General features: G+C 43.7%; 1 protein-coding gene across 1 annotated transcript in view; it reads left to right on the top strand.

The window, feature by feature from the left end:
- LOC137371883 (contactin-associated protein-like 5) overlaps window positions 1–25,256 on the top strand; it is a gene marked incomplete at its 5' end in the record, with an annotated part of 700,863 nt that overhangs the window by 578,534 nt on the left and 97,073 nt on the right. Inside the window, one exon of the mRNA XM_068034867.1 lies at window positions 10,990–11,083. Within this exon, the coding sequence (XP_067890968.1) occupies window positions 10,990–11,083 (94 nt within the window). The remainder of the gene's footprint in view (window positions 1–10,989; window positions 11,084–25,256) is intronic.

Here is a 25,256-nt window from a genome sequence, read left to right as displayed (position 1 = left end):
ATTCCTAAGAGCTGGCCCCTCCTTACTCATACCTCGGACAGAAAAGACTCTAAGGAAACATCGGAAATTTGATAAAACATCAGCTGGTCTGAGTCCGAGACACAACTACAACTTTGGCAGTAGGCATCTCACCTGCTCCTTTGAGCAACTGCAGCAATACAGATACTGCCGCTGTACTGAATTTTCTGCTCTGTCAGGCATTTAGGAACAGGAATACTGGCCTCAGCATGTGGGGAAATAGAAAAACAGTCCAAGGAAAAGCCAACCTACGTGACTCTTCACAATGCTATCATGTAGTAATAGCACCTACCAGTAGATGGAGGTGTACTTCTGTGTGATGGCAATAGTCCAATGGGTTCGAGTATTGTTCTGTATCCTATTGCACCTGGGTTCAGCCCAGACTGGTAGGATAAAATCTTCCTCTAACCATAGGCTTTATGGAATCTACATAGAATGAGTGTGAATATTATCAGTCCAGTTTCTAGTGGTTGAGCAAGAGTACAAAATTCCTGACAAAATAGAACTAAATTCCAATTTCATACAGTCTGGCATTAATTTGACAATCACTATTAAAGCATGTTTAAAAAGTGGAACATTTGAAAAGCAAATGTTGATTATTTGAGATTGAGAGTTGCTAGAACACCAACGCCAAAAGCTTGCATTATTATAGCACCTTCAACTTAGTAAAACGTCCAAGGGACTTCACAGAGGCATTTTCTGACAAAATGTGATGCAGAGCCACATAAAGAGATATCCAAGACCTAAAGCTTGGTCAAAGAAGTGGGTTTTAAGGAGTGATTTAAGGGTGAAGAGAGAGATAGAGAGATGGAGATGTTTAGGGAGGGAATTCCAGAGCTTAGGGCCTAGGCAACTGAAGGCACAGCAGCCAATGGTGGAGCAAAAGGAATCGGGCCCAGAGCGGAGGGAGATTTACTCTGCAAATGCCCGTGTTGCAACTTATCTGGGAGTGTTTGATGCTGGTGCTGAAGTTTGGATATTCCTATTCTTACTGTCTGATTTTCGCATGGTATTCAACAACAACAATTTGTAGTTATACAGAGCCTTTAATGTAATAAAGTGTTCCAACGTGCTTCACAGGAGCATTATAAAGCAAAATTTGATACCAAGCCACATAAGGTGATATTACAGCAGATGACTAAAAGCTTGGTTAAAGAGGTAGGTTTACGGAGTGTCTTAAAGGAGGAAAAAGAGGTAGAGCGGTCAACAGATTTAGAGAGGAAATTCCAGAGCTTAGGGCTGAAGGTACAGCTGCCAATGGCGGAGCGATTAATATCGGGGATGCTCAGGAGGTGGAAATTAGAGGAGCGCAGATTTCTCAGAGGTTGTGGGCTGGAGGAGATCACAGATATAGGGAGGGGTGAGGCCAGGAAGCATGGATGAGAATTTTAAAATCGTAGCATTGCTTAACTGGGAGCCACTGCAGGTCAGCAAGCACAAGGGTGATAAGTGAACAGGACTTGGTGTAAGGACAAGGGCAGGTGAGTTTTGGATGACCTCAAGTGGGAAGCCAGCCAGGAGTGCATTGGAATAGTCAAGTCTATAGGTAGCAAAGGCATGGATGAGGATTTCAGCAGCAGATGAGCTGAGGCAGGGGCAGAGTTGGATGATATTACGGAGGTGCAAATAGGTGGTCTTAGTGATGGCGTGGATATGTGGTCGGAAGCTCAGCTCAGGGTCAAATATGACACCAAGTTGTAACAGTAACAACTTGTATTCAGTCAGAGGAGTGGGGAGGGGGTTTGGAATTCCAATCTCCATATCAGATTCCCATCTACTTTAGTGTCATCGTTACCAGGGTGATGGTAGAAAAGCCCCCCCTAAAATGGGTGGGGAGATTTAAATAAGAGGGTAATGATGTGATTATGTCACATGTTGCAATTTTTCTTGGTGCCCGTACACATGCGCACTCAGGATTGCTATACACTGCAAAAAGATTGAATTAAATAAGTTATCTATTCTTCTTTGGAGAACTTTGGACTAATTTACACATTAGAATACTATATTCACATTTGAAACTTAGATACAAACAGCACCAGTCCTCTCATACAAGCTGAAGGCCTCGATAAGGAAATGCCAGAATAAATAGAAATAATTTTTCAGTCGGGAGATTATTTATCTATGGATACAAAAGTAGATAGATTTTGTGCCTGTATCTGTGTTTATTGAGAGCAGTCAGTCTGATTTTCTAACATACATTATACTAAAGATGCCGTTAATAGATTTGCCTGTAGATAAGTGAAGTGTTCTATAAGCCAAAGGACTTCAGACAATGTCACATATCCGTATAGATAAGATGCCACAGTTTGGAAGAGGGTGTTAAGGAATTTTGCAATCCTGCCTGTTCTGCATCCTTCAACTATCTTGTCCTGCTTTTTCTGTTGTTACATTTCTGACTGCTGCGGAGGCTCTGTATCTTTTGAAATGGATCTGAAAGGCTTCCTGGAAGCCGTTAGCTAAAAGCTTCTCCATGGCTTTGTCGGGGTAATGTTTAAGTAATGAGAACAGTGACTCTAGTTTAATTGGTGTAGGTACCAGTGCTGAGAACTTGCATTTCTCCAACTTGACTTGCTATGCCCTGAGGGTGTCTGGGCTAATGAAACTACCTGTAGTCGTCTGCAATGTACAATTTTCCACAGTTACAGCATCCATGCCTATAAGTGCCTGAATTCTGTCTGCACTTTCCTCTTGTCAAGATCTCAACAACCTCATTTCACTGGTTATCTGCTATCTGTACCATGTTCAAGTGACAACATGGAAACTAAGGCACTTGCTTTGATGGGGCTTTTTACAGTGACGACACACAGCAATGCTCCAGCTCCTTCAGAATTAGCGATCATCAAATGACATAAATTGGCATGCATGTAGGCAGAAATAAGCGGCTATACTTCCAGGAGATGTCGAAGAAACACCTCCAATCAGATACGTTAAAATTAGTTGATACAGTTTTTAAGATGAAAGAAGGGCTAAAGAAATAAGTTTCATTTCATTGAGACCTGCTCCATGTCGTCCTGACTTATTGCACTCTATAATATCCCAAAGTGTTGTGTTGCTCAGAGTGAGTGCACCATGTGTGTGCTAAGCTCATTATGGCCTCTGTTCTCAAATAAATTACGGGCTTTCCCATATTACAGTTCTCCAAATGCACAGCACCAGCTTGGTACATAGGAATTACTAGATAGAAAAAGTCCCAGGTCCAACTAGTTCGCCTTCAACTATCCTAGAAGTTGCATGATGGAATGGAATTGTTGACTAATCATAGCGATCAGTCTCTAGTAATTAGTCTACATCACATGCAGGCATGACATTAGGAAAACCCTAGTGGTGGAAAGCTTTGAGAACTATAGGTCTAACATCACCTTTGCACGCATGCTGTACTTAGCACATGTCTCATACACTGTATTTCAAAATATTGTTTTCTTAAAGAAATCTATCTATTTCATATTTGAATGAAGCAACGTTGACTGTTCCCACTGCCCCCCACCCCCAATCCCCACCTCACTCCCTGGGAAGCCTGTTCCATATATTTACCATTCGCTCACTGAAATAATGTTTCTGCAGATTAGTTTTGAATTTATCCCCCCTCCAACCATACCTTGTGTCCATTGGTTCTACTAATAGCATAGGAACATAAAAACATAGAAAATTTACAGCACAGAAAGAGGTAATTTGGCCTGTTATGCCAGCTGAAAAAGAGTTATCCAGCCTAATCCCACCTTCCAGATCTTGGTCTGTAGTTCTGTAGGTTACGACACTTCAAGTATATATCTAACTACTTTGTAAATGTGATGAAGGTTTTTGCCTCAACCACCCTTTCAGGTGGTGAATTCTAGAACCCCACCATCCTCTGGATGAAAATAAAGTTCTCTTCAACTCCCCTCTAATCCTTCTACCAATTACTTTAAATCTATGCCCCCTGGTTATTGACTTCTTTAGTCCTTCCTATCTACTCTATCTAGGCTCCTTATAATTTTATAAAGGTCACTTTGAATCTCCCCTCCAAAGAAAACAAACTCAAATTATCCAATCCTTCCTTATTGCTAAAATTCTCCATTCCTGGCAATATCCTTGTAAATGTCCTCTGAATCCTCTTTAGTGTGATTACATCATTCCTGCAATGCAGTGACCAGAACTGTAGGTAATACTCTAGCTGTGGCCTAACGAGTGTTTTATTATGTTCTCCATAAGGTGAAACAGCTTGTCATCAGACATTATCTAGTCCCTTTAAAATCCTGAAAACAGCAATTGTATCACCTTTCAACCTTCCTTTTTCCAATGATTTTACATGGTATCCTTAACATAGAAAACATGCCAAAATAATTTCATAGAGACTTGAGGAGGAGGGATGCAGAGCCAAAAAAGGAGTGATTAGGAGGAGTAACCAAAGATTGGGGGAAAAAGGTTAGGTTTTAAGGAGGGTCTTAAAACAGCAGGAGGATTCCAGAGAGTGGAAACTAGGCTGCAGAAAGCACAGTGTTAGTGATAGGGCAAAGGGAGGGTGAGATACAGAGATGCACAAGAGGCCAGTAACAGAAAATAGAGAGTCCATGGAGGAGTGGAGGAGGTTACAGTGATAGGAAAGGGGCTGACAATGGATGAATAAAATATAAGGATAATAATTTTAAATCTGTGATGGGAGGGAACAGGGAGTCAATGTAGGTCAGCAAGGATAGTCGTGATGGGACAATGTATAGGCTAGGATACAGGCATCAGAATTTTGGATGGGCTGATGTTTATGGAGGAAGTTAAATGGGTCCTAGCTAGGAGACCATTGGAATAATCAAGTCTGGAGGTGACAAAGGCTTTTAGTAGCAGGTGGACTGAGGTAGAGGTACAGGAAGATAATGCTACATAGATGGACTTTATGATGGAGGCTCAATTCAATGTCAAGCAGGACACTGAGCCTCATCAACAACAACAACTTGTATTTTTATAGTACTTTTAACATAATAAAATGTCCCAAGGCATTTTACAGGAGTGTTATAAGCAACTCTTAACACCATACCACATTAGGAGATATTAGGGCAGATGACCAAAAGCTTGGTCAAAGAACTATATTTTAAGGGGCACCTTAAAGGATGAAAGAGAGGTAGAGCGGCAGAGAGGTTTAGGGAGGGAATTCCAGAGCAGAGGGACTAGGCAACTGAAGGCCACCAATGGTGGAAAGATTAAAATCAGGGATGCTCAAGAAACCAAGAATTAGAGGAGCTCAAATATCTTGGAGGGCTCTGGGGTGAGACCATGGAGGTATTTCAAAACAAGAATGAGAGTTTAAAATTGAAGTGTTACTTAACTGAGAGGCAGTGTAGGTCAGCAAGCACAGGGATGATGGGTGAACTGGACATGGTGCAAGTAAAGACGGGCAGCTGAGATTTGGATGACATCAAGTTTATGGAGGCTAGAATATAGGAGGGCGATTGGAGTGCATTGGAATTGTCAAGTCTGAAGGTAATATAGGCATGGTTGAGATTTCAGCAGGAGATGAGCTGAGACAGGTGCAGAGACAGTAGATGTTACTGTGGTGGAAATAGGTGGTCTTAGTGATGGTGCGGATATACGGTCAGAAACTTACCTCGGGGACAGATATGACACTAAGGGCGCGAACAGTCTGGTTCAGCCTCAAACAGTTGCCAAGGAGAGGGGATAAAATCGATAGTTGGGAATGGATTTTGCAGCAGGGATCAAAGGCAATGGCGTTGGTCTGTCTTATATTTCATTGGAGGAAATTTCTGCCCATCCGTACTGGATGTCGAATAAGCAGTCTGATAATTTAGAGGCAGTGGAAGAGTTAAGAGAGGTAGTGGCGAGGTAGAGCTGAAGGTCGTCAGTAAACTGATGTTCTGTTTTTGAATGATTTCACTGAGGGGCAGCACATAGAAACGAAATAGGAGGGACCAAGGATAGATCCTTAGGAAATACCAGAGGTAATGGTGCGAGAGCAGGAAGAGAAGCCATTTTCTGGCTATGATTAGGTAGATAAAAATGGAACCAGGCAAGTGCTGTCCCACCCACCTGGACAATGGTGGAGAGGCATTGAAGGAGGATGATGTTATCAACTGTGTTAAAGGCTGCAGACAGCTTGAGAAGGATGAGAAGGGAAAGTTTACCTTTGTCACAATCACATAGGATATCATTTGGGACTTTGATAAGAGCCATCTCTGTACTGCGGCAGGGGTGAAAACCTGATTGGACGGATTCAAAATGGAGTTCTGGGAAAGATGTCCATGGGTTTGGGAGGCGACAACACATTCAAGGACTTTGGAGAAGAAAGGGAGGTTGGAGATGCAGCAGTAGTTTGCAAGGACATTTGCGTCAAGGGTTTTTTTTTTGAGGACAGGAGTGATGCTGACAGATTTGAAGAAGAGAGGAACAATATCTGAAGAGAGAATCATTAACAATATCAGCTAACAAGGGAACCAGGAGGGATGTTGGGTAGTCAGAAATTTAGTAGGAATAGGGTCAAGGGAGCAGGTAGTTGGATTTCAAGGACAAGATGAGCTTGGAGAGGGCAAGGTGGTGGGGGGGGGGGGGGGGTGGGGAATAGGAGAGAAACTAGGAAACAGTGAGTTCAGGACTTTGGCAGGGGGGAAACTTTAGAGGGGGTTTGGCCCAGTGGGCAAGGGGAAGGGAGTGAAGTGGCAGAGGAAGCTGATTGGATGGTCTCAGTCTTAGTGACAAAGAAGTCCATAAGCTCTTTGGAGTCACGCTTGCATTTAGTCTGAAAGTGTGACCCTGAGCTTACGGACACTTGTCATTTTAATTCTTCACCTTATTCTCGCTCACCTCTCTGTTTACGGCCTGGTGCAGTGTTCCAAAATTAAGCTCACCATAAACTTAGGGAAAAGCAGTTGAGGCCAAAACATTGTATGTTTTCAAGAAGGAGTTAGATATAGCTCTTGGGACGAAAGGGATCAAGGGCTATGGGGGGAAAGGGGGAACAGGTTACTGAGTTGGATGATCAGCCATGATCATAATGAATGGTGGAGCAGGCTCGAAGGGCTGAATGGCTTACTCCTGCTCCTATTTTCTATGTTTCTATCATTTGATTAGGCACTTTACATTCTTATGGACTCGACACGGAGTTTAACAAATTCAGACTGTAACCTCTGCTCCTATTTCATTTTCTTTATCCTTGCTTGGTTTGGTTTGACTCTCATTTTCCTCTTGTTTTTGCTTTCAGGATGGACTGTTCATCATTCTATCATTCACACCTCCTCTAGACACATCTTTTGTTTCTTAACTTGTCCAATTACCACTCCCTTCAGCCCTACACCACCAACTTTTTTTGACATTTAATCTCTCGTGTCTTCCACCCTATCACAGACTTTCCCTTTTGTTCTTTGTCCCCACCCTCCTCCCTTTTATTTGCTTAAAACCTGTTACGTTGCTAACTTTTCCCAGTTCTGATGAAAGCTCACAGACCTGAAACGTTGCTGCCAGACCTGTTGAGTATTTCCGCATTTTCGGTTTTTATTTCAGATTACCGCATCCACAATATTTTGCTTTTACATGAGCTCCTCGCATCGGTTGTTGGAAGTGAGGGTGGAGGAGACAGGCGAGAGGGGTTTAAGAAGACAGTTTGGGTAGAGAAAAGAAACTAGGGGTTATCTTAGCATTCCAGAATGACGCTGGAACAGTAAGCAATTTTGGGAGATGAGAGCAGGACCTAATAGTGTTTTACAAGGTCCAGCCAGATCTGGTGGTGAATGGCTAAACTAGTTGTCTGCCATATTCCTTCAGGTCTGCATCCCTTAGACTTAAGAGAGTGGAGATGAAAGCCGTACCAAGGGGAATGACCAGGGTGAGAGAAAGTAATGTTTTTAGTGGGGAATATGGCATCAAAGTTGGAGGTGAGGATGTAGTATTGAATAATCTGCTTCAGTTTGCGATGGTGACCAGGAAGTGGGATAGAATTAAGGGCGGAAGTATTGAGTTTTTGGTAGGTTTTTTCATGGTTAACTGAAGGAAATTAAGGCTAATCTGAGAATGGATGTCGGACAAGCAATCTGACAGCACGTAAACAGCGTAGGGATTGAGAGAGGTATGGGAGGGATTGAGAGAGGTGTGGGAGGGATAGAGCTGGATATCATCAAAGACTTCAATGGAAACCAACAGGAGACCCCTGAGGACAAGATGTGTGCCTCTGCATGCGCCAACAGAGATATTCAATTTTCCTATTTAGATGGACATACCTACAAGGTGCTCACATGTCATTGGTCAACTGGTTGCATGCATCAACACAGGCAAGAGAGTTCTCCTTGGAGTAGATGCTGTAATTTACACAATGTATGCCTTCAAAATTTTTTTTTTTGTGGTGACAGAAGGAGCTAAATATTTTATGGACTTGTCAGGCTTGTTTTATTGAACAGTAATCTTGATTCATTTCATATTTGACAGGCAGCATGCTGTATATCTTTAAAGAAAATAACACTGTACATATGGCTAGTAAATACTGCATAATAATTTATTCGGAAATAAACAAAATGAAATGTACTAATTATTGTAGCCTACATCCCATCAGTTTCCAGCTGGATAGGTTATGTGTGAGACTCAACTTTAGGCAGGAAAATAATGGAGATCTTCAAGAAATTTTGAGGGAAATTTATGATGAAATAAATCTTTTACTAATCCACCACCAGAATAAATGAATAGAATTGTTAATTATTTTTCATATAGTCCTTAAGGATTAGTAAGTACCATAACCTGTGATAAAATATGAGTGCTGTAGTTCAACAAATGATGACTAACTGACCAATTTAGCTTTCTTTTTCATTGGACTAATTTCCTCCATGCATTACTTTTGGACAACCAATTAACAGGTTAGTGTGAATTCATGTCTGTAATATTTTAACACAATTATTAATCTTTTCAAAGTAATTTCGATGTTAAAATAGCACAGGCAGGGATTAAGACAAAGACTTTAAGTGGAGTGTTAAACTTAGTGGACAAAATAAATTAAACCAAATGGGTACTAGTGCTGCAAAAAAAAAAATCCTCAAAGAAATAGTATAGCGATTGCTAAGGGTACATAAATCTGGAATTAAAAAGCTAGTCTAATGATGACCATGAAACCATTGTCGATTGTTGTAAAAACCCATCTGGTTCACTAAGGTCCTTTAGGGAAGGAAATCTGCTGTCCTTACCTGGTCTGGCCTACATGTATCTCCAGACCCACAGCAATGTGGTTGACTCTTAAATGCCCTCTGAAATGGCCTAGCAAGCCACTCCATTCAAGGGCAATTAGGGATGGGCAATAAATGCTGGTTGAGCCAGTGACACCCACATCCTAAGAACAAATAAAAAAACCGTTTCTCTGCCTATGACTATTCTTATATATGAATAACCCTTATCTCACCAGTACCTAAAAGATAAAATGGAGATGGTTTCTTCTCAATTTTCCTGTCTGCTTACAGAAATAAAAAAGACTTGCAATTATGTTGCACTTTTCACAACCCCAGGATGTCCCAAAGTGCTTTACAGCCAATGAAGTACCTGTGAAATGTTATCACTGTTACAATGTAGGAAACGTGGCAGCCAATTTGTGTACAGCAAGCTCCCACAAACAGCAATGTGCTAATGACCAGATAATCTGTTTTGTGATTTGATTGAGGAACAAATATTGACCAGGATACCAGGGATAGGTTCCATTGTTCCTTTCAGATATAACTTCTCATCCTAACGACAGCACTTTGAACAGTGCAGCACGCCCCCAGTACTCCACTGAATTCCCAGCCTAGATTTTTGTTCTCTTGAATGCTTCTGTTTGATTTGATGAGCAAAGTGTCATATAAAACAAATGAACTGCTAATAGCAACAACATTTTGCTGTGAAGGAGCACTTCTTCCAGAATGGTTCCAGAATGGGACTTAAACCCACATCCTTCTAACTTAAAAGCAAGAGTGCTACCAACTGAGCCACAGCTGACTCCAATTTCATTGATAATCTTTTGAAGCATTAGGATTTGCTTCTTCACAGTAAAATGTTGTAGATATTAGCAGTTCATTTGTTTTATATGACACTGTGCTCATCAAATCAATCAGAAGCATTCAAGAACATGTATAAGTTTAGTAAGAAATAAAAACAAGAAATGCTGGAAATACTCAGCAGGTCTGGCAGCATCTGTGGAGAGAGAAGCAGAGTTAACTGGAGTTCTGAAGAAGGATCACTGACCTGAAACGTTAACTCTGCTTCTCTCTCCACAGATGCTGCCAGACCTGCTGAGTATTTCCAGCATTTCTTGTTTTTATTTCAGATTTCCAGCGTCCACAGTATTTTGCTTTTATTATATAAGTTTAGTAAGATCTGATTTTCTAGTTTCACCTATCTTCCCCTATCCAAAGGCATTGGCTTTTGGTCAGGGTCTATGATTTCATTGGGATCTTTTATATCCACCTGAATGGACAGGAAGGGCATCAGTTTAATGTTTCATCTGAAAGATGTTGCCTCTAACAGAGTAGTACTCCTCTGGTACTGCACCGGAGTGTCAGCCTAGAGTTTTGCGCTCAAGTCTCTAGAGTGCAACTTTGAACCTTCTGGCTCAGAGGCAAGAGCGCTACCATTGAGTCATGGTTGACAACCGAGAGCAACTGTTTTTCTGCTAATAGCTAATAGCACCCTGCATGAATTCAGTACAAACCAGGTGGCTCCTAGACCCGTATGGCTCAGCTCTATCAATATTTTGCGATGTCACTCCAATTATCACAGATGATCTGGTACTATTACAGATTTACTGCTACGTTGTGCTTTTGTCCCTGCATTTAAAGTTTTTATAAAACCGAGAGAGAAATGGATGAATTGATATCTTGCTTTAAATTGAAAATAAACAGTATTCGTGATATTGCAAAAAGAATCGCTCCTCCAAAAGTTGCTGTCTGAAACATATATTGATCAATGCTAAATAATGCAGCGGAAACTGAGAGTGTACCACAGGAACACGATGTGGCATTTAATATTTCTACCCTTTATTTACAGATTGACCAATTTGCTACTGTGAAGTACAAACTCCCCCCAGTTACAGATATGGAGTTCGATGCCATTAAATTTCTGATTCTAGGCAAGATTACAGGTAAGCAAAGTTTCTCTTTACTTAACTGATGGTACAAGGACTAGGGGATAACGATTGAATGTTTTGGCCAAGAGATGCAGGAGGAATGTGAGGAAGAACGTTTTTACGCAGCAAGTGATAATGACCTGGAACTCATTGCCCACGAAGGTGGTGCAAGCAGAGAATCAATGATTTCAAAAGGAAATTGGATGGGAACTTGAAGAAAATAAATTTGCAGGGCTGCGGAGATCGAATGGGGGGGTGGGACTGACTGGATTGCTCTACTGGCATGGACTCGATGGGCCGAATGACATCCTTCTATGCCGTAAATGACTCTATGGGCAGAATCTTATGGCAACCCCGAGACAAGTTTGGAGGCGGGAGGGCCCATGGAATTGCAACAGGAGGCGGGGCGCAGAGGGCTCATCTTTTCCTCGTCACAACAGAATTTCGTCAGGGGAGGGATAGGCCAACAACAGCCTTCCTGCCCAGAGGCCAACTGAGGCCCTTAAGTGGCCTATTAATGGCCACTTAAGGGCCTCTTCCCTCCCACTGCTGGGATTTAACCAGTGGCAGGGGGGTGTCTCCGCCAAGCAGGGATGTCGTCCAGTAAAACGAGGCGGCCTCCTTGTGGACTTGGGATCTACGGAAGGCCCTGCCAGGAAAACCTGAAACTCCCTGAACCACCTCCCCCATGCACTTAATGCCCACCCTCCCACCACCATCCACTCCCCCCTACCTCACCGGGACCTTCGGACTGGCCCTCGGGACCCTGCCTCACTTATCTTGGATCCGGGCTCCACTGCTGGGCTTGGGTCCAAGGCCTCTTACAATCCCAGCAGTGGCCACCACTCCCAGTGGCGCTGCCAATACTGCTAAGCTTCCGGTCCTGTGATTGGCTGGCAGTTCTTGGAGGTGGGATCCCTATCTTTAAAGGGATGGGGATCCCTGCACTGTGCGGTTAATTGGCCCAGCACTATGGAATAGCGCTGGAAGGTGGGGAGTGGGGGTGGGGTGGTGTGGAGGGCTCCCCCACCATTTTGGTTCGGAGCCTGATCATGGGCACAAAATCCAGCCAAATGACTTTGGTTATGATATTGTACTTAATTTGGAATGCACTGCCTGAAAGTAATCATTTTCAAAAGAGAATTGGGTAAATATTTGAAAAGGAGAAAATTTCCAAGGCTGTTGGGTGTGGGTCTAATTGGATAGCTCTTTCAAAGAGCTGGCACAGGTATGATGGGTTGAATATCCTTCTTCTGTGTTGTATGATTCTATGATTCATTTCTATGTATATAGGATCACAGGATCATAGGAAATAGGAGCAGGAGTAGGCTATTCGGCCCATCGAGCCTGCTCCACCATTCAAACAGATCATAGCTGATCATCTACCTCTGCACCATTTTTGCCCACTATCCCCGTATTCCTTGATGTCATTAGTATCCAGAAATCTATAGATTTCTGTCTTGAACATGTTCAATGATTGAGCTTCTGCAGCCCTCTGGGGTAGAGAATTTCACAGATTCACCATCCTCTGAGTAAAGAAATTCCTCCTTATTTCAGTCTTAAATGGCCTACCCCTTATTTTGAGACTGTGTTCCCTGGTTCTAGACTCACCAGCCAGAGGAAACATCCTATCCACATCTACCCTGCACGCCCTGTAAGAATTTTCTAAGTTTCAGTGAGATCACCTCTCAACCTTCGAAAGAACATACAGGCCTAATTTCTGCAATCTCTCCTCACAAGACAACTCCATCATCCCAGGGTCAGTCTGGTGAACCTCCATTGCACTCCCTCTTTGGCAAGTATATCCTTCCTTAGATAAGGAGACCATAACTGTTCACAATACTCCAGGTGCAGTCTCACCAAAGCTTTACACAATAGCAACAAGACATCCTAACTCCTGTACTCAAATCCCCTTGCAATGAAGGCCAACATACCATTTGCCTTCCTAATTGCTTGCTGCACCTGCATGCTAGCTTTTAGTGACTGATGAAGAAGGTCACCCAGGTCTCTTTGGACATCAATACTTCCCAACCTCTCACCATTTAAGAAATACTCAGCCTTTCTGTTTTTCTTCTACCAGTGGATGACTTCACACTTATTCATTATAACTCACATTATATTCCATCTGCCATGTTCTTGCCCAGGTAGCCTGTACAAATCCCCTTGAAGCCTCCTTTTTTCCTCCTCACAACTTACATTCCCACCTAGTTTGATGTCATCAGTAAATTTGGAAATAGTAACATTTGGTCCCCACATGCAAATCATTTATATAGATTGTGAACAGCTGTGGCCCTGATCTTTGGGGTACCTCCTAGTAACAGCCTGACATCCTAAGAATGACCCATTTATTCCTACTCTCTGCTTTCTCTCTGTTAATCAATTCTCAATGCATAGCAGCAGATTACCCCCAATCCCACGTGCTCTAATTTTGTTTACTAACCACCTGTTTGGGACCTTGTCAAAAAAAATCCAAGAAAATCCGAATACACCACACCCACTGGTTCTCCTTTATCTATGCTACAAGTAACGTGCTCAGAAAATTCCATCAACAAGACATCTTTACTCCTGTACTCATAATTGAGCTAGTGATCTCAGATGCTTATGCTTGTTCTGGTGGCAGTTATTTTATGTTGGTAGAATTCTACACGAAGAGAAAAGGAACATCTGGGACTGCATTTTATGTTGGAGGCGGGGCTCCCAGTGCCGGGCCGAAAAGGTGGGGGGGACCCCGCCTCGGCCTTTCGTGCACCCGCCCCCACCCCGAGAATGATCCTCCAGTCTTTTAACCTCCAGGTTTCCCACTCCAGGATCCCTATCCTTTTAAAGAAGGGGATCCCGCCTCGAGGAGCTGCCGGCTAATCAGAGGTACAGCAGCTCAGCAGTATCAGGAGTGCCACAGGGAACAGTGGCCATCTCTGGTACTGCAGAGGCCTTGGACCCAGGCCCAGTGCAGGAATTTCAGACCAGAGGTAATTGAGGCCAATCCGGAAGGTCCCGGGCTGGAGGGCAGGGGTGGAGGGCAGGGGTGGTGGTTGTGGCGTGTGTGGTCTTACAGCCCAGAGGTTGGGGGTCCCGGGTGGTGAATTGGTTCTTCGGGGTCCTTCGTGGGCCACAAATCTCCCACGAGGAGGGCCTATCCGTAACCCCGCAGGCAGGGCGACACGTGTTACAAGGTGTCCTCCCCGCGTGGCAGAGGGCTGCCCGCTACTGTTAAGATCCCAGCGACGGCGGGAAGAGGCCCTAAATCAACCATTAATAGCATATCCCACCCCCAGGAAGATTGTTTGGCAATCCGACCCTGCGCCCCCACCACTCGTTGCGATACTACGTGCCCCCCCCCCCGCCTCCAATCCTGCCTCACTGGAACACATAAAATCCTGGCCTGGTCCCATAGTGCTTGAGAAGGTTGAATACACATTAACAATGCCAGTACCTTGAGTGTCATGCTGCTGCTTGGCAAATGTATTGGCATCTTTGTGTGTGCCTTTAAATGCGGATCATTACAAAGAACTTAAAGCGGACACATGCCTCGTCAAAAATTGGGGCACAGGTGGCCATGCCATGAGGGGTATGTTGGAGCCCTATTGATACTTCCTGACTGTGCCTCATTCCAGAAGTCACTGTAAAAATTTCCTCTTCAGGACTTTTCTGTTGCATTTTGCTACAACTGAGTGGCTTGCTAGGCCATTTCAGAGGGCAGTTAAGAGTCAACCACATTGCTGTGGGTCTGGAATCACATGTAGGCCAGACCAGGTAAGGATGGCGGATTTCCTTCCCTAAATGACATAAGTGAACCATATATGTTCATACTACAATCAATTAGAGCTTCCTAGTCAACATTACTGAGGCTAGCTTTCAATTCCAGATTTTTATTAATTAATTGAATTTAAATTCCGCCTGCTGCCATGGTGGGATTTGAACCTATATCCCCAGGGCATTAGCTTGGGCCTCTGGATTACTAGTTTAGCAACATTACCACAATGCCACCATCTCCCCAGCTGATCAGCGAACCAGATGGGTTTTTATGACAATCCAGGTCACAATCCAGGGCAGGACTTACAGAGTGAAGTTGGTATACTGAGAGAGAACAAAGAGGAGGTTGGGCATTTCTTCTTGGTGTAGCAGGCCCTGACGATCCACAAACTGCTGAGATCAGGAATGTGGGATGGGAGCTGACAAGTTCCACGCAATGACTGTCTCCACCAAGTAAAGGCCAAACACTTCACCGTGGCCTTCACTGGCACCACAATCGCTATTCGTCCCTTGCTATCAATCTCCAGGGGTCACTATTGACCAGCTTAACCAACACTATTGTCAACTTCACCAGCTATTTCACCACAGTAGCTTGTTTACCTAAAAGAATCCATTGAGATCGCTGCTGTACCATAGCACTAATTATTCCACTTTAAAATTAGTCCACAAGCTGGAGTTCACAGAGTAGTTTGTTGGCCGTGGATTTTTTTTAACTGTTTATTTGCCACTCCCAGGAGATTACATGGCTGTGAGGGTGGTTGTGAGGGGAGTGAGGCTGTGGAGAGAAGGGAAGGAGTGTTCAGCCATGATGGTAAGCTTGATAGATCGGCTGGGCTTTTCCAGCCTGTTATTTTCATATGTTCAAATTAATTAAAATAACCTGTAACTGACAAGTAAATAATGATGTACTTATAATTAGAATTAAGGCAGAGGTTTACCTAGTGTTGTTTTTTCAACATAGTAAATCTGACAAAGTAGTAGCATTATACCTGTCACCATTTTAAACCTGTCAAGAATATTCTTAAGCAAATCGCATTCCTACCAGTACAGTTCGAAAAGGTCGTGTTTGTTCATTATTTTAAATTGCCACTTATTCCGATAATAAGTCATTGCGACTATTTAAACTATTGCATTGTTAACACAAACAGCGAGGAACTTACCTGAGAATGTGATAAATGGAGACTTCACAGAGACTTAAACTGTTCCCAAGAAATAATTAATGAAAAATTATTTTATTTCTGTAGCTATGCTTTTCGTGTTTTCCAATATATAAATGCAGCTTCTGCCATCTTCTGTTGGACAGAAAAATATAAAATAATAATTTTCCACCTTCATATTTTTTCTCTCTTTGTCAGTAAGTCAAAATGAAATATTCAAAAGCTGTTAGTTGTTTCAGTTGAATAATTTCTCCACCTCTTACTGCACAAAGATTCTTGTGTACTTACCAAGCAAATTCTAGTAGCTTATCAGAGAGCCATTGACAGTTTGGAGTCATTCATGAGTTTTGCTTATTCTGACAACAGATCTATTATCATGGACTGTTAATGAACAAATTAATTAATTATGGCATATCTTATAGTGTGCCTAGAAGTGTCATGTATGTGAACATGTGGCCAAGGAATAAATTGACTGTCGGGGTGGTGGGGAGGGTGGTGGTGAGGGGAATTGGGGAGTTACCTTTAGTAAGTTGGTGCTAAGTCTGCATAGTGGGCTAGGAAGTGAAACTAAAAGATTTGAGCTGAGACAATCTGCTTTATCAGAGTTGGGCCACACTTATTGCATGGCATGGCTTCGGTTCCACAAAGAAGCACCCCTGGCACTGACTAGTTTTCCAGCTTTGGTGTTATTGACTAACTCCTAGACCTCACCAGTAAGTGAGATTGGAAGTGGAGATTGGCTCCATGGTCGACTGCAACCTAAGGTTCCCAGTAGCCTCAGTATAAACTGAAAAAAAACATTTTTTTCGATTGCCATCTTAAGTATATGCAATAGCTTTCCGAGTAAATGATTGCGTAGACTTTGGGAGCATTTTAATTGTAGATGTTAATGCTAAATGCTTGGGATGAGCTGGCATCCAGCATTGCAGATGACTGAAAACACGACTGCCATTTCATTTCCTGTCCAAGTCCAATCGCACTAATTGCTCCACCATTGGCAGTGTGCTTTCAGTTGCCTAGGCCTGAAGCTCTAGAATTCCCACTTAAAACATCTCTGCTTCTCTACCATTTTCTCTCCCACTTTAAGACACTCGTTAAAACCTATTTCTTTGACCAAGTTTTCGGTCACCTGTCCAATAGCTCATTCTGAAGCTTGGGTCGGAATTTTAGGCCCAGCCCCTCCTCCCCCACCGGGAGCTGGCTGGGAGGTGGGGGGGTACCATAAAATTGAATGGGAGGCGGGGTTGCCATTCCTGTCGCATACCTGCCCCCACTGCTATTTTACCAGCAGCAGGGCAGGTGTCAAATGCCCGCCCACCCCAGTCCAGTTGAGCCCCTTAAGTGGCCAATTAATTGACACTTAAGGACCTCCTTCCACCACCGCTGGTTTATTACCAGCCGCAGACGGACACCTCAGTGTCCGACGAGGCCGCCCTGTAATACCTAACGGCCTCCTTGTGGGCTGTGGGGGGGGGGGGGGGAACGGCCCTCCTGACCAGGCACTCTGTGCCCACAGAGGGTCCCCCAGCAGCACAAGCCACCCCTGCTGTAACACCTCCCTTCGCCCTCTCGAGCGACCCTCACCCCCTCGCCCGGGGCCCAACTGATTATCACCAGTGAGGCCCAATCCCCACTTGCCTGTTCCGAGGGAAACAACCACGTTGCTGCTCTCACTGGGTGCAGTCCAGCAGAGGCCATCGCTCCCGGTGGCGCTGCTGGGACTGAAGAGCTGCCGGTCCTCTTGGTCCTGGGACTTCCTGCTTCAGAGGGGTGGAAGTCCCGATGAGGTGGGCCACTGGTGGCACGTAAAATTCCAGCTTTGATGTCAAACTTTATTTGATAACTTTCCTGTGAAGACCCTTGGAATGCTTTACTATGTTAAAGGAGAGCAACGAGGTTCCCTTGAGCCTTGAGATGGAGGAGGTGAGCCAGCCGTCCATATGTGGGATCTCCCGTCAGGGTGATTCTAATGTGGACACCAGTTCCTCAGCCCCTTTGCCAGTGAATCCAACTCCAGCAGCCATTACGTCTGAGGAGAGCTCTGCACTGGTGCAGGAGACCCTCAGGCAGCCGGGTCCTCCAGGCCTTGTGTGCCCAGAGGATGACTGCCCAAGTCGTCTAAAGCCAAAGGGCGTCCAGATCAGCAGCCTGCCTCCAGTCAAGCTATTAGCACACAGGTTGCACAGCAAAAGAGCACCCGCAAGCCGCTAAAAAAAGACACAATGACACGTATAGGTTATCACGGGTGCACCGTATATGTTCTATTAACTTCTCATTAATGTGTTTTTCTAACAGATGTCTCCTTTTTGCTGTGTTAATGACACATGCCAGCATGTGCCGACTATCACTCCTCCCACGACATCATTGCCCTGGAGCAATGCCAATGTATGGATAAACATCATCGCCATGCCAGTATGCATGATGAATGCACTGCACGGGTGCAGTCACATGGGCAATGGCTCAGTCATCTGCTGCCAATAATGATGGTCACACAGATGTCTCAGCTGCAGGAGACTGCCTAATAGATGCAGCACGGTGATATGTGAGATGGGGAGCATATACTGCACCTCGGGGATAGTGCAAGCGCTCAGCAATAAGGCATTGCCGAGCATCCCTTGCTCTTTGCTCACCCAGTCTGCGATGCCTCGATGATCTCTGTCCTCCCATGCGCGTGTGCTGCTGCACCTCCTCTGTGTCCTCATCGTGCGAGCATGTCTCTACTTTACCTGCAAGGCCTCCCCCCTCAGTATTGCAAAGTTGGGCACAGCACATCACACAGCAATGATGTGTGCTACCCTTTCTGGTGAGTACTGTATGGCCCCACCTGACCTGTGTAGGCAGTGGAAGCACATCTTAAGCATGCTGATGGTCTACATAGGTAGCTTGTGTCGAGCCCTGGCGGGCTATGTATGTCTCTTCTGCATTGCTGCCGGTGTTTCTCACTGGTGTCAGGAGCCATGTCCTCAAGGGGTCGCTCTTGTCCTGAAAAAAAACAACCCTGGATCTGAGACGGTGCAGTGAAGAGCATTGGCACCTGGGACGAGCCCAGGCTGAAGGAGTCGTGGCAGCTGCCTAGAAAGCATTCACACAGTGCATGAAGCATTTACTGTGGTCACATAATAGCTGCAGGTTGAGTGAGTAAAAACTCTTTCTATTCAGGAATGCACTGATTGTCCGACTGGAGCCTTAATGGCCACATGCGTGCAGTCGATGAACCCTTGCACCTGTAGGATTCCTGCAATGACCCCAAATCCAACGGCCCTTTGGGACTGACTCTCAGGGTCTGTCCTGAAGCACACATATCCAGCGGCCCTCCTGTACAAGGCATTGGTGACCTCCCTGATACAACTGTGCATTGGTGACTGTGAAATGCCACAAAGGTCGCCGGTGGATTCCTGGAATGTTGCAGAGGTGCAGAAGGTAAAAGCCGCAGTCACCTGGAAGGCCACAGGCATAGGGTCTTCATCAAACCCCATCGGCTGCAGCCCATCATTCAGCAGGGCACAGAGATGCGTCAGCTTCTGTGGACATCCGCAACTGCCTCTGACACTGGCGCTCCGACATGTGCAGGTATGTCATGCGGAGCCTGTGGACCCACTGTCTTCTCTGCCGTCGAACGCATCTTGGTGGCTGTTGCTCCCTTCCACACACTTCCACGTGGGCTGTACCTGCCTGTTTGTTCAGCATCAAGTGGCTCTGGCTCCTCATGGCACTTGGATCAAGAGTGACAGGATGGACCAGCCCCATCTGAATGCTGCAGGTGAACCCGATGCCGACAGGATATCAATGTCACCTATCTGGGCTGACAGTAATGCACATTGGTGCTTAAGCTGCATTCCATCATCACCTATACGGTATGATATGACATCGCCCATACTAGCTTTGCATGAAAGCGGGGCAGCATGAACACGGTCATGTTACTGACGTTGTGAGGATACAACCTTCGGCCATATGACCTTTGACCCCAGACCATTTTTGGCCCATACCCCACACAGAAGGGGTCATGGAGTGCTATTGCTCCCCCCTCCCCCAAACAGTGTTGACCGAGTGCAGGGTCAGCCCCCTTCACACCAACGCCAAATGCTTTATGGTAGAAGGGCACAGGGTCCCTCCCTTATTTCATGCAGAGTTATGTTCCGGTCATTGGAGGCCCCCACCCACCTTCGCCTGCTCTGAGGACTGACACTTTGTTGCCGCCAGCTTTGCATGGATGTAAACGTGAATGCACATGAGTGCCACACGTCCGAATGAAAATTGAAGCCTGCTGCCTGAATCGCTGTGGCCTGCATATTAATTCATGGTATGTATCCATTTACATATTATAATGTGGGTCTCGTCTGTCACGGGGCCTTGCCGCCACCGCCGAGATCAGGATGCGGCTTGCCTTTATCGGGGTCGGTGGTGGGCCTAATCCATTCTGATCTTCATGGTCCCCCACCATCGTTCCTTGCATCAGAAATCCTATAAAATCCAGCCCAAAGTGTAGATAGATAATCACCTCCAAAAGTGAGCCTGGTTACCTGCTCAAACACATCGTCAAGAAATTCAGCACATACATCTTACAATAACATGATTTTGAAAAATGCATAGTAATTATACTATAAATATGGAAGCATAGTAGTTATGATATTGGACCAGTGATCCAGAGATATAGGTTCAAATCCCACCATTGCAGCTGGGGAATTTAAATGTATTTAATCTGAAATAAATTTGGAATAAAAAGCTAGTATCAGTAATTGTGACAATGAAACTACCTAAATGCCATAAAAGGTCATCTGGTTCACTAATGGTTCCTTACCTGGTCTGGCCTATATAAGACTCAAGACCCACAACAATGTGATTCACTCTTAACTTGCCTCTGAAATGGCCTAGGAAGCCACCTAGTTGTATTCAAAGAGGTAACTCACTACCACCTTCTCAAGGGCAATTAAGGATGAGTAATAAATGCTGGCCTAACAGCAACGCTGACATCCTGTGAATGAATAAAAAAATGTACTCATCTGGTAATATGCAGGAAAGATTGTTTATGCTAACACTAGAATCATAGTGAAACCAATAACACTCGTAACTATCAAATGATTTTGCGGTTTCCTTGACCTTTGTGGATATTTTCAAGTAGAGTTGACAGTGCTTGAGCGGGAGCCGATATCATGAGCAGCATATGTTAACTTCTTAGGTTTGGTTTCAACACTGTCACAATTCACAACTTTCTTCAGAAGACATCCTGAAGCGTTCACACCACAATCAGCGACAGCTACTGGGAGGTGGTTGATTCATCACACACAGGAATAGGTGAAACATCTGAAGGTTTCTGAGGAGCTGTAACATTACTTAATGCGAAGTCACACAAAACATCAAAGTACATCAAAGGCAGTTAATTGACGCAGTCTCATAATTGGCCCTCATGACAGTTCAACAGCAAACCATCCACCAAAACTAAAAACGTAACAGCTCCAATTTTCTGTTAAATAACACCTCCACAGTTAACAATTCAGCATTACCAAGTTTTCTTCTCGACACAGATGTTTTCTGTATAAATGTATAAAAATGAGTTCTTCCAGTGAAGAACTCATCAGGTGTCATAAGGGTAATGCTATGACGTTCATGGGATAACTCAAAATGCAGCTGATGCCAGGATCTACTTTGGAGAAGTTTTGAATGGACACACAATCCTCTCAGTTTCTCCATTTGACTGTGGGTGGAGAAGTAATATGAGACATACCATTCTTATTGAAACATTGTATGACTGAGAAAGATGGTCTATTATCAGAGACTAGCCCTTTAGGAAGTCTATATGAACACATCAATTGTCGTTACTGCATTTGTTGATGACAAAATAGAGACTGCAGCCCTAGTGACCAATTCAAATTTATATTTAAAACGCCATATAGGGAACCCAGTTTTGTGTTTCCCGTTTTTGTTTGCAATATACAGGAAAATACTTAAAAGCTCCATCTTGCCCTCCATCTGTGCAGTTTGTTTCTCAGATTCCTCGACAGGATCCACTTAATGGACACTGGATTTTTGTTATTCCTCCCGGTCATTGCTCACAACACTATGATATGACCTGAAGCCTCCTTTTCCTCTCCTTGACACCAATCTAGCAGCATCTACTGGTTTCAGGCAACATTTGACTAAATGGATCGATGAAGAATTTCAGATACGTGGATGAATTGGAGAAGCGGGGTGTGTTTTGCTTCGAGAAGAGAAGGTTGAGAGGAGATTTGATAGAGGCGTTCAAAATCATGAGAGATCTTGACAGAGAAGATAGAGAGAATCTGTTCCTGTTGAAGGAAGAGTCAAGAATCGGAGGACACAGATATAAAGTGATTGGCAAAAGAAATAAAGGCGACATGAGGAAAATTGTTTTATGCAGCAGGTGGAACGCCCAGCCTGAAAGGATAGTAGAGGCAGATTCAATCATGGTTTTTTAAAGGTACTTGGATAAGCACATGAAGGGAAAAAAAATGCAAGGCTATGAGGAAAAGGCGGGACAGTAGGACTAGCTAAATTGCTCTTGCAGAAGGCCAGCACGGGCTAGATAGGCCAAATGGCCTCCTTCGTGCTGCAGCCATTCTATGATTCTATTATTTTATGATTCCATGCAGTTATGACATTTAACCTTCTTTCAAAAGAATCGTTCTGCAAGAGGATTGTTTTTACCTCTAACATGGCTTAACAACGTTGTTCACTCAGAGCTGCTGGATTCTGTGGTGTGTAATGTACTAGCATACTTGGCTCCATCCTAATTGCTATTTCAAAGCTCTAGCAGACATGGCTGCTACCAACTTTAGATCTAGTATTATGTAATGAGAAAGGGGTAATTAATAATCTTGTTGTAAAAGAACCTTCAGGGATGAGTGACCATAATAGGATAGAATTTTACATTATGTTTGAAAGTGAGGTAGTTCAATCTGAAGTCAGGGTGTTAAATTTGAACAAAGGAAATTACGAAGGTATGAGGGGCAAATTGGCCGAGGTGTGTTGGGAAAATACATTAAAAGGTATGACAGTGCAGAGACAATGGATAGTCTTCAAAGAATTATGACATAGTTTACAGCAACTATACACTCCTTCAAGGCAGAAAAACCCCAAAAGTAAAGGCAGTCAACCGTGGCTAACAAAGGAAGTTAAGGATTGTATAAGACTAAAAGAAAAGACCTATAAAGTTACCAGAAATAGTAGTAAACCTGAAGATTGGGAGGATTTTAGAATGCAACAAAGGAGGGCCAAGAAACTGATAAAGAAAGGGAGAATAGAATATAAATGTAAATTAGCAAAAAATATAAAAACGGACTGTAAAAGCTTCTATAGGTACGTAAAAAGGAAATGTTCTGCTAAAACAAATGTGGGTCCATTGCAGGCAGAGTCAGGAGAATTCATAATGGGGAATAGTAAAATGGCAGAAAAGATAAATGATTTCTTTGTGTCTATCTTCACTGAGGAAAATACCAGAAATCTCACAGAATTAGAGATCCAAGGGACTAGGAAGAATGAGGAACTGAAGGAAATTAGTATTAATAAAAAGGTCGTATTGGATAAGTTAATGGGGCCGAAGGTTAATAAGTCCCCAGGACCTGATATTCTACATCCCAGTAGTAGTTTTGCAGTTGAAAGAGGTAGCTATGGAGATAGTGAATGCATTGGTGATCATCTTCCAAAATTCTGGAATAGTTCCTGCAGATTGGAAGGTAGCAAATGCCATCCCACTATTTAAGAAGGGAGGGAGAGAGAAAATAGGGAACTACAGACCTGTTAGCCTTACATCAGTCATTAGGAAAATGCTAGAATCCATTCTAAAGGATGTGATAAATGGACACTTGGATAATAATGATCTGATTGGGCATAGTCAATATGGATTTATGAATGAGAAATCATGTTTAATGAACCTGTTGGAGCTTTTTGAGGATGTTACTAACATAATTGATAAAGGGGAGTCGGTGGACATGGTATACTTGGATTTTCAGAAGGCTTTTGATAAAGTCCCCACAGGAGGTTGTTTAGCAAAATAAAAGCACATGGGATATAAGGTAATATACTGGCATGGATTAAGAATTGGTTAACAGGCAGAAAACAGAAAGTGGGAATAAATGGGTCATTCTCGCATTGGCAGGCTGTAACTAGTGGGGTACCACAAGGATCGGTACATGTGCCCCAGCTGTTCATAATACGTATCAATGATTTGGGTGTGGGACCAAATGTAAAAGTTCCAAGTTAGCAGACGATACAAAACTAGGTGGGAATGTATGTTGTGAGGAAGATGCACAGCGGCTTCAAGGGGATTTGGACAGACTTAATGAATGGGCAAAAAAGAGGCAGATGGAATATAATGTGGAAAAATGTGAGGTTATCCATTTTGGTAGGAGGGACAGATGCGTAAAGTATTTCTTCAATGGTAAGAGATTAGAAAGTGTAGATGTACAAAAGGACCTGGGCATCCCCGTCAATCAGTCACTGAAAGCTAGCATGCAGGTGCAGCAAGTAATTAGGAAGGCTAATGATATGTTAGCCTTTATCATAAAATAATTTGAGTACAGGAGTAGTGAAGTCTTGCTTCAATTGTATAGAACCTTGGTTAGAGCGCACCTGGAATACTGTGTGCAGTTTTGGTCCCCTTACCTTAGGAAGGATATTATTGCCATAGAGGGAGTGCAACAAAGTCTCACCAGACTTGTTCCCGGGATGACAGGACTGTGCTATGAAGAGAGATTGGGGAAACTGGACTTGTATTCTCTAGAGTTTCGGAGAATGAGAGGTGATCTCATTGAAACCTACAAAATACATAACGGGATAGTCAGGGTAGATGAATGTAAGATGTTTCCCCTGGTTGGGGAATCTAGAACTGGGGATACAATTTCAACATAAGGGGGAAGCCACTTAGCGCAGAGATAAGGAAAACATTTTTTACTCCGAGGGTTGTGAATCTTGAAAAGTGGATGATCAGTGATGATCGTATTGAATGGCAGAGCATGCTCGATGGGCTGAACGGCCTACTCCTGTTCCTATGTTCCTCAACTGTTTCCTCTATATCAACGTTTTCCTCAAACAGCATTGTTGAGAAACCCAGTCACATGTTTTGGACAGTTTTCTCATGAACTGAGATACATCTTCATCATTGCTTTGCCTGCTTTGGTTAGACTTGAACCATTCCACAATAACAAGTGGCTTTGACGTCAGATGTTCTTGGACCAACTCTCCATACATTTTGTCTTTAGGCAGCTCTCATTTTATTACATATGATTCCACTATGTTTTGGCATGTCCACAAGCAGTTACAAA

The sequence above is a fragment of the Heterodontus francisci genome, chromosome 7 (genome assembly GCF_036365525.1).
Source record: "Heterodontus francisci isolate sHetFra1 chromosome 7, sHetFra1.hap1, whole genome shotgun sequence".
Lineage (NCBI taxonomy): Eukaryota > Metazoa > Chordata > Chondrichthyes > Heterodontiformes > Heterodontidae > Heterodontus > Heterodontus francisci.
The sequence above is the reverse complement of the archived record's forward strand: the minus strand, read 5'-3'. Positions and strand labels throughout refer to the sequence as shown.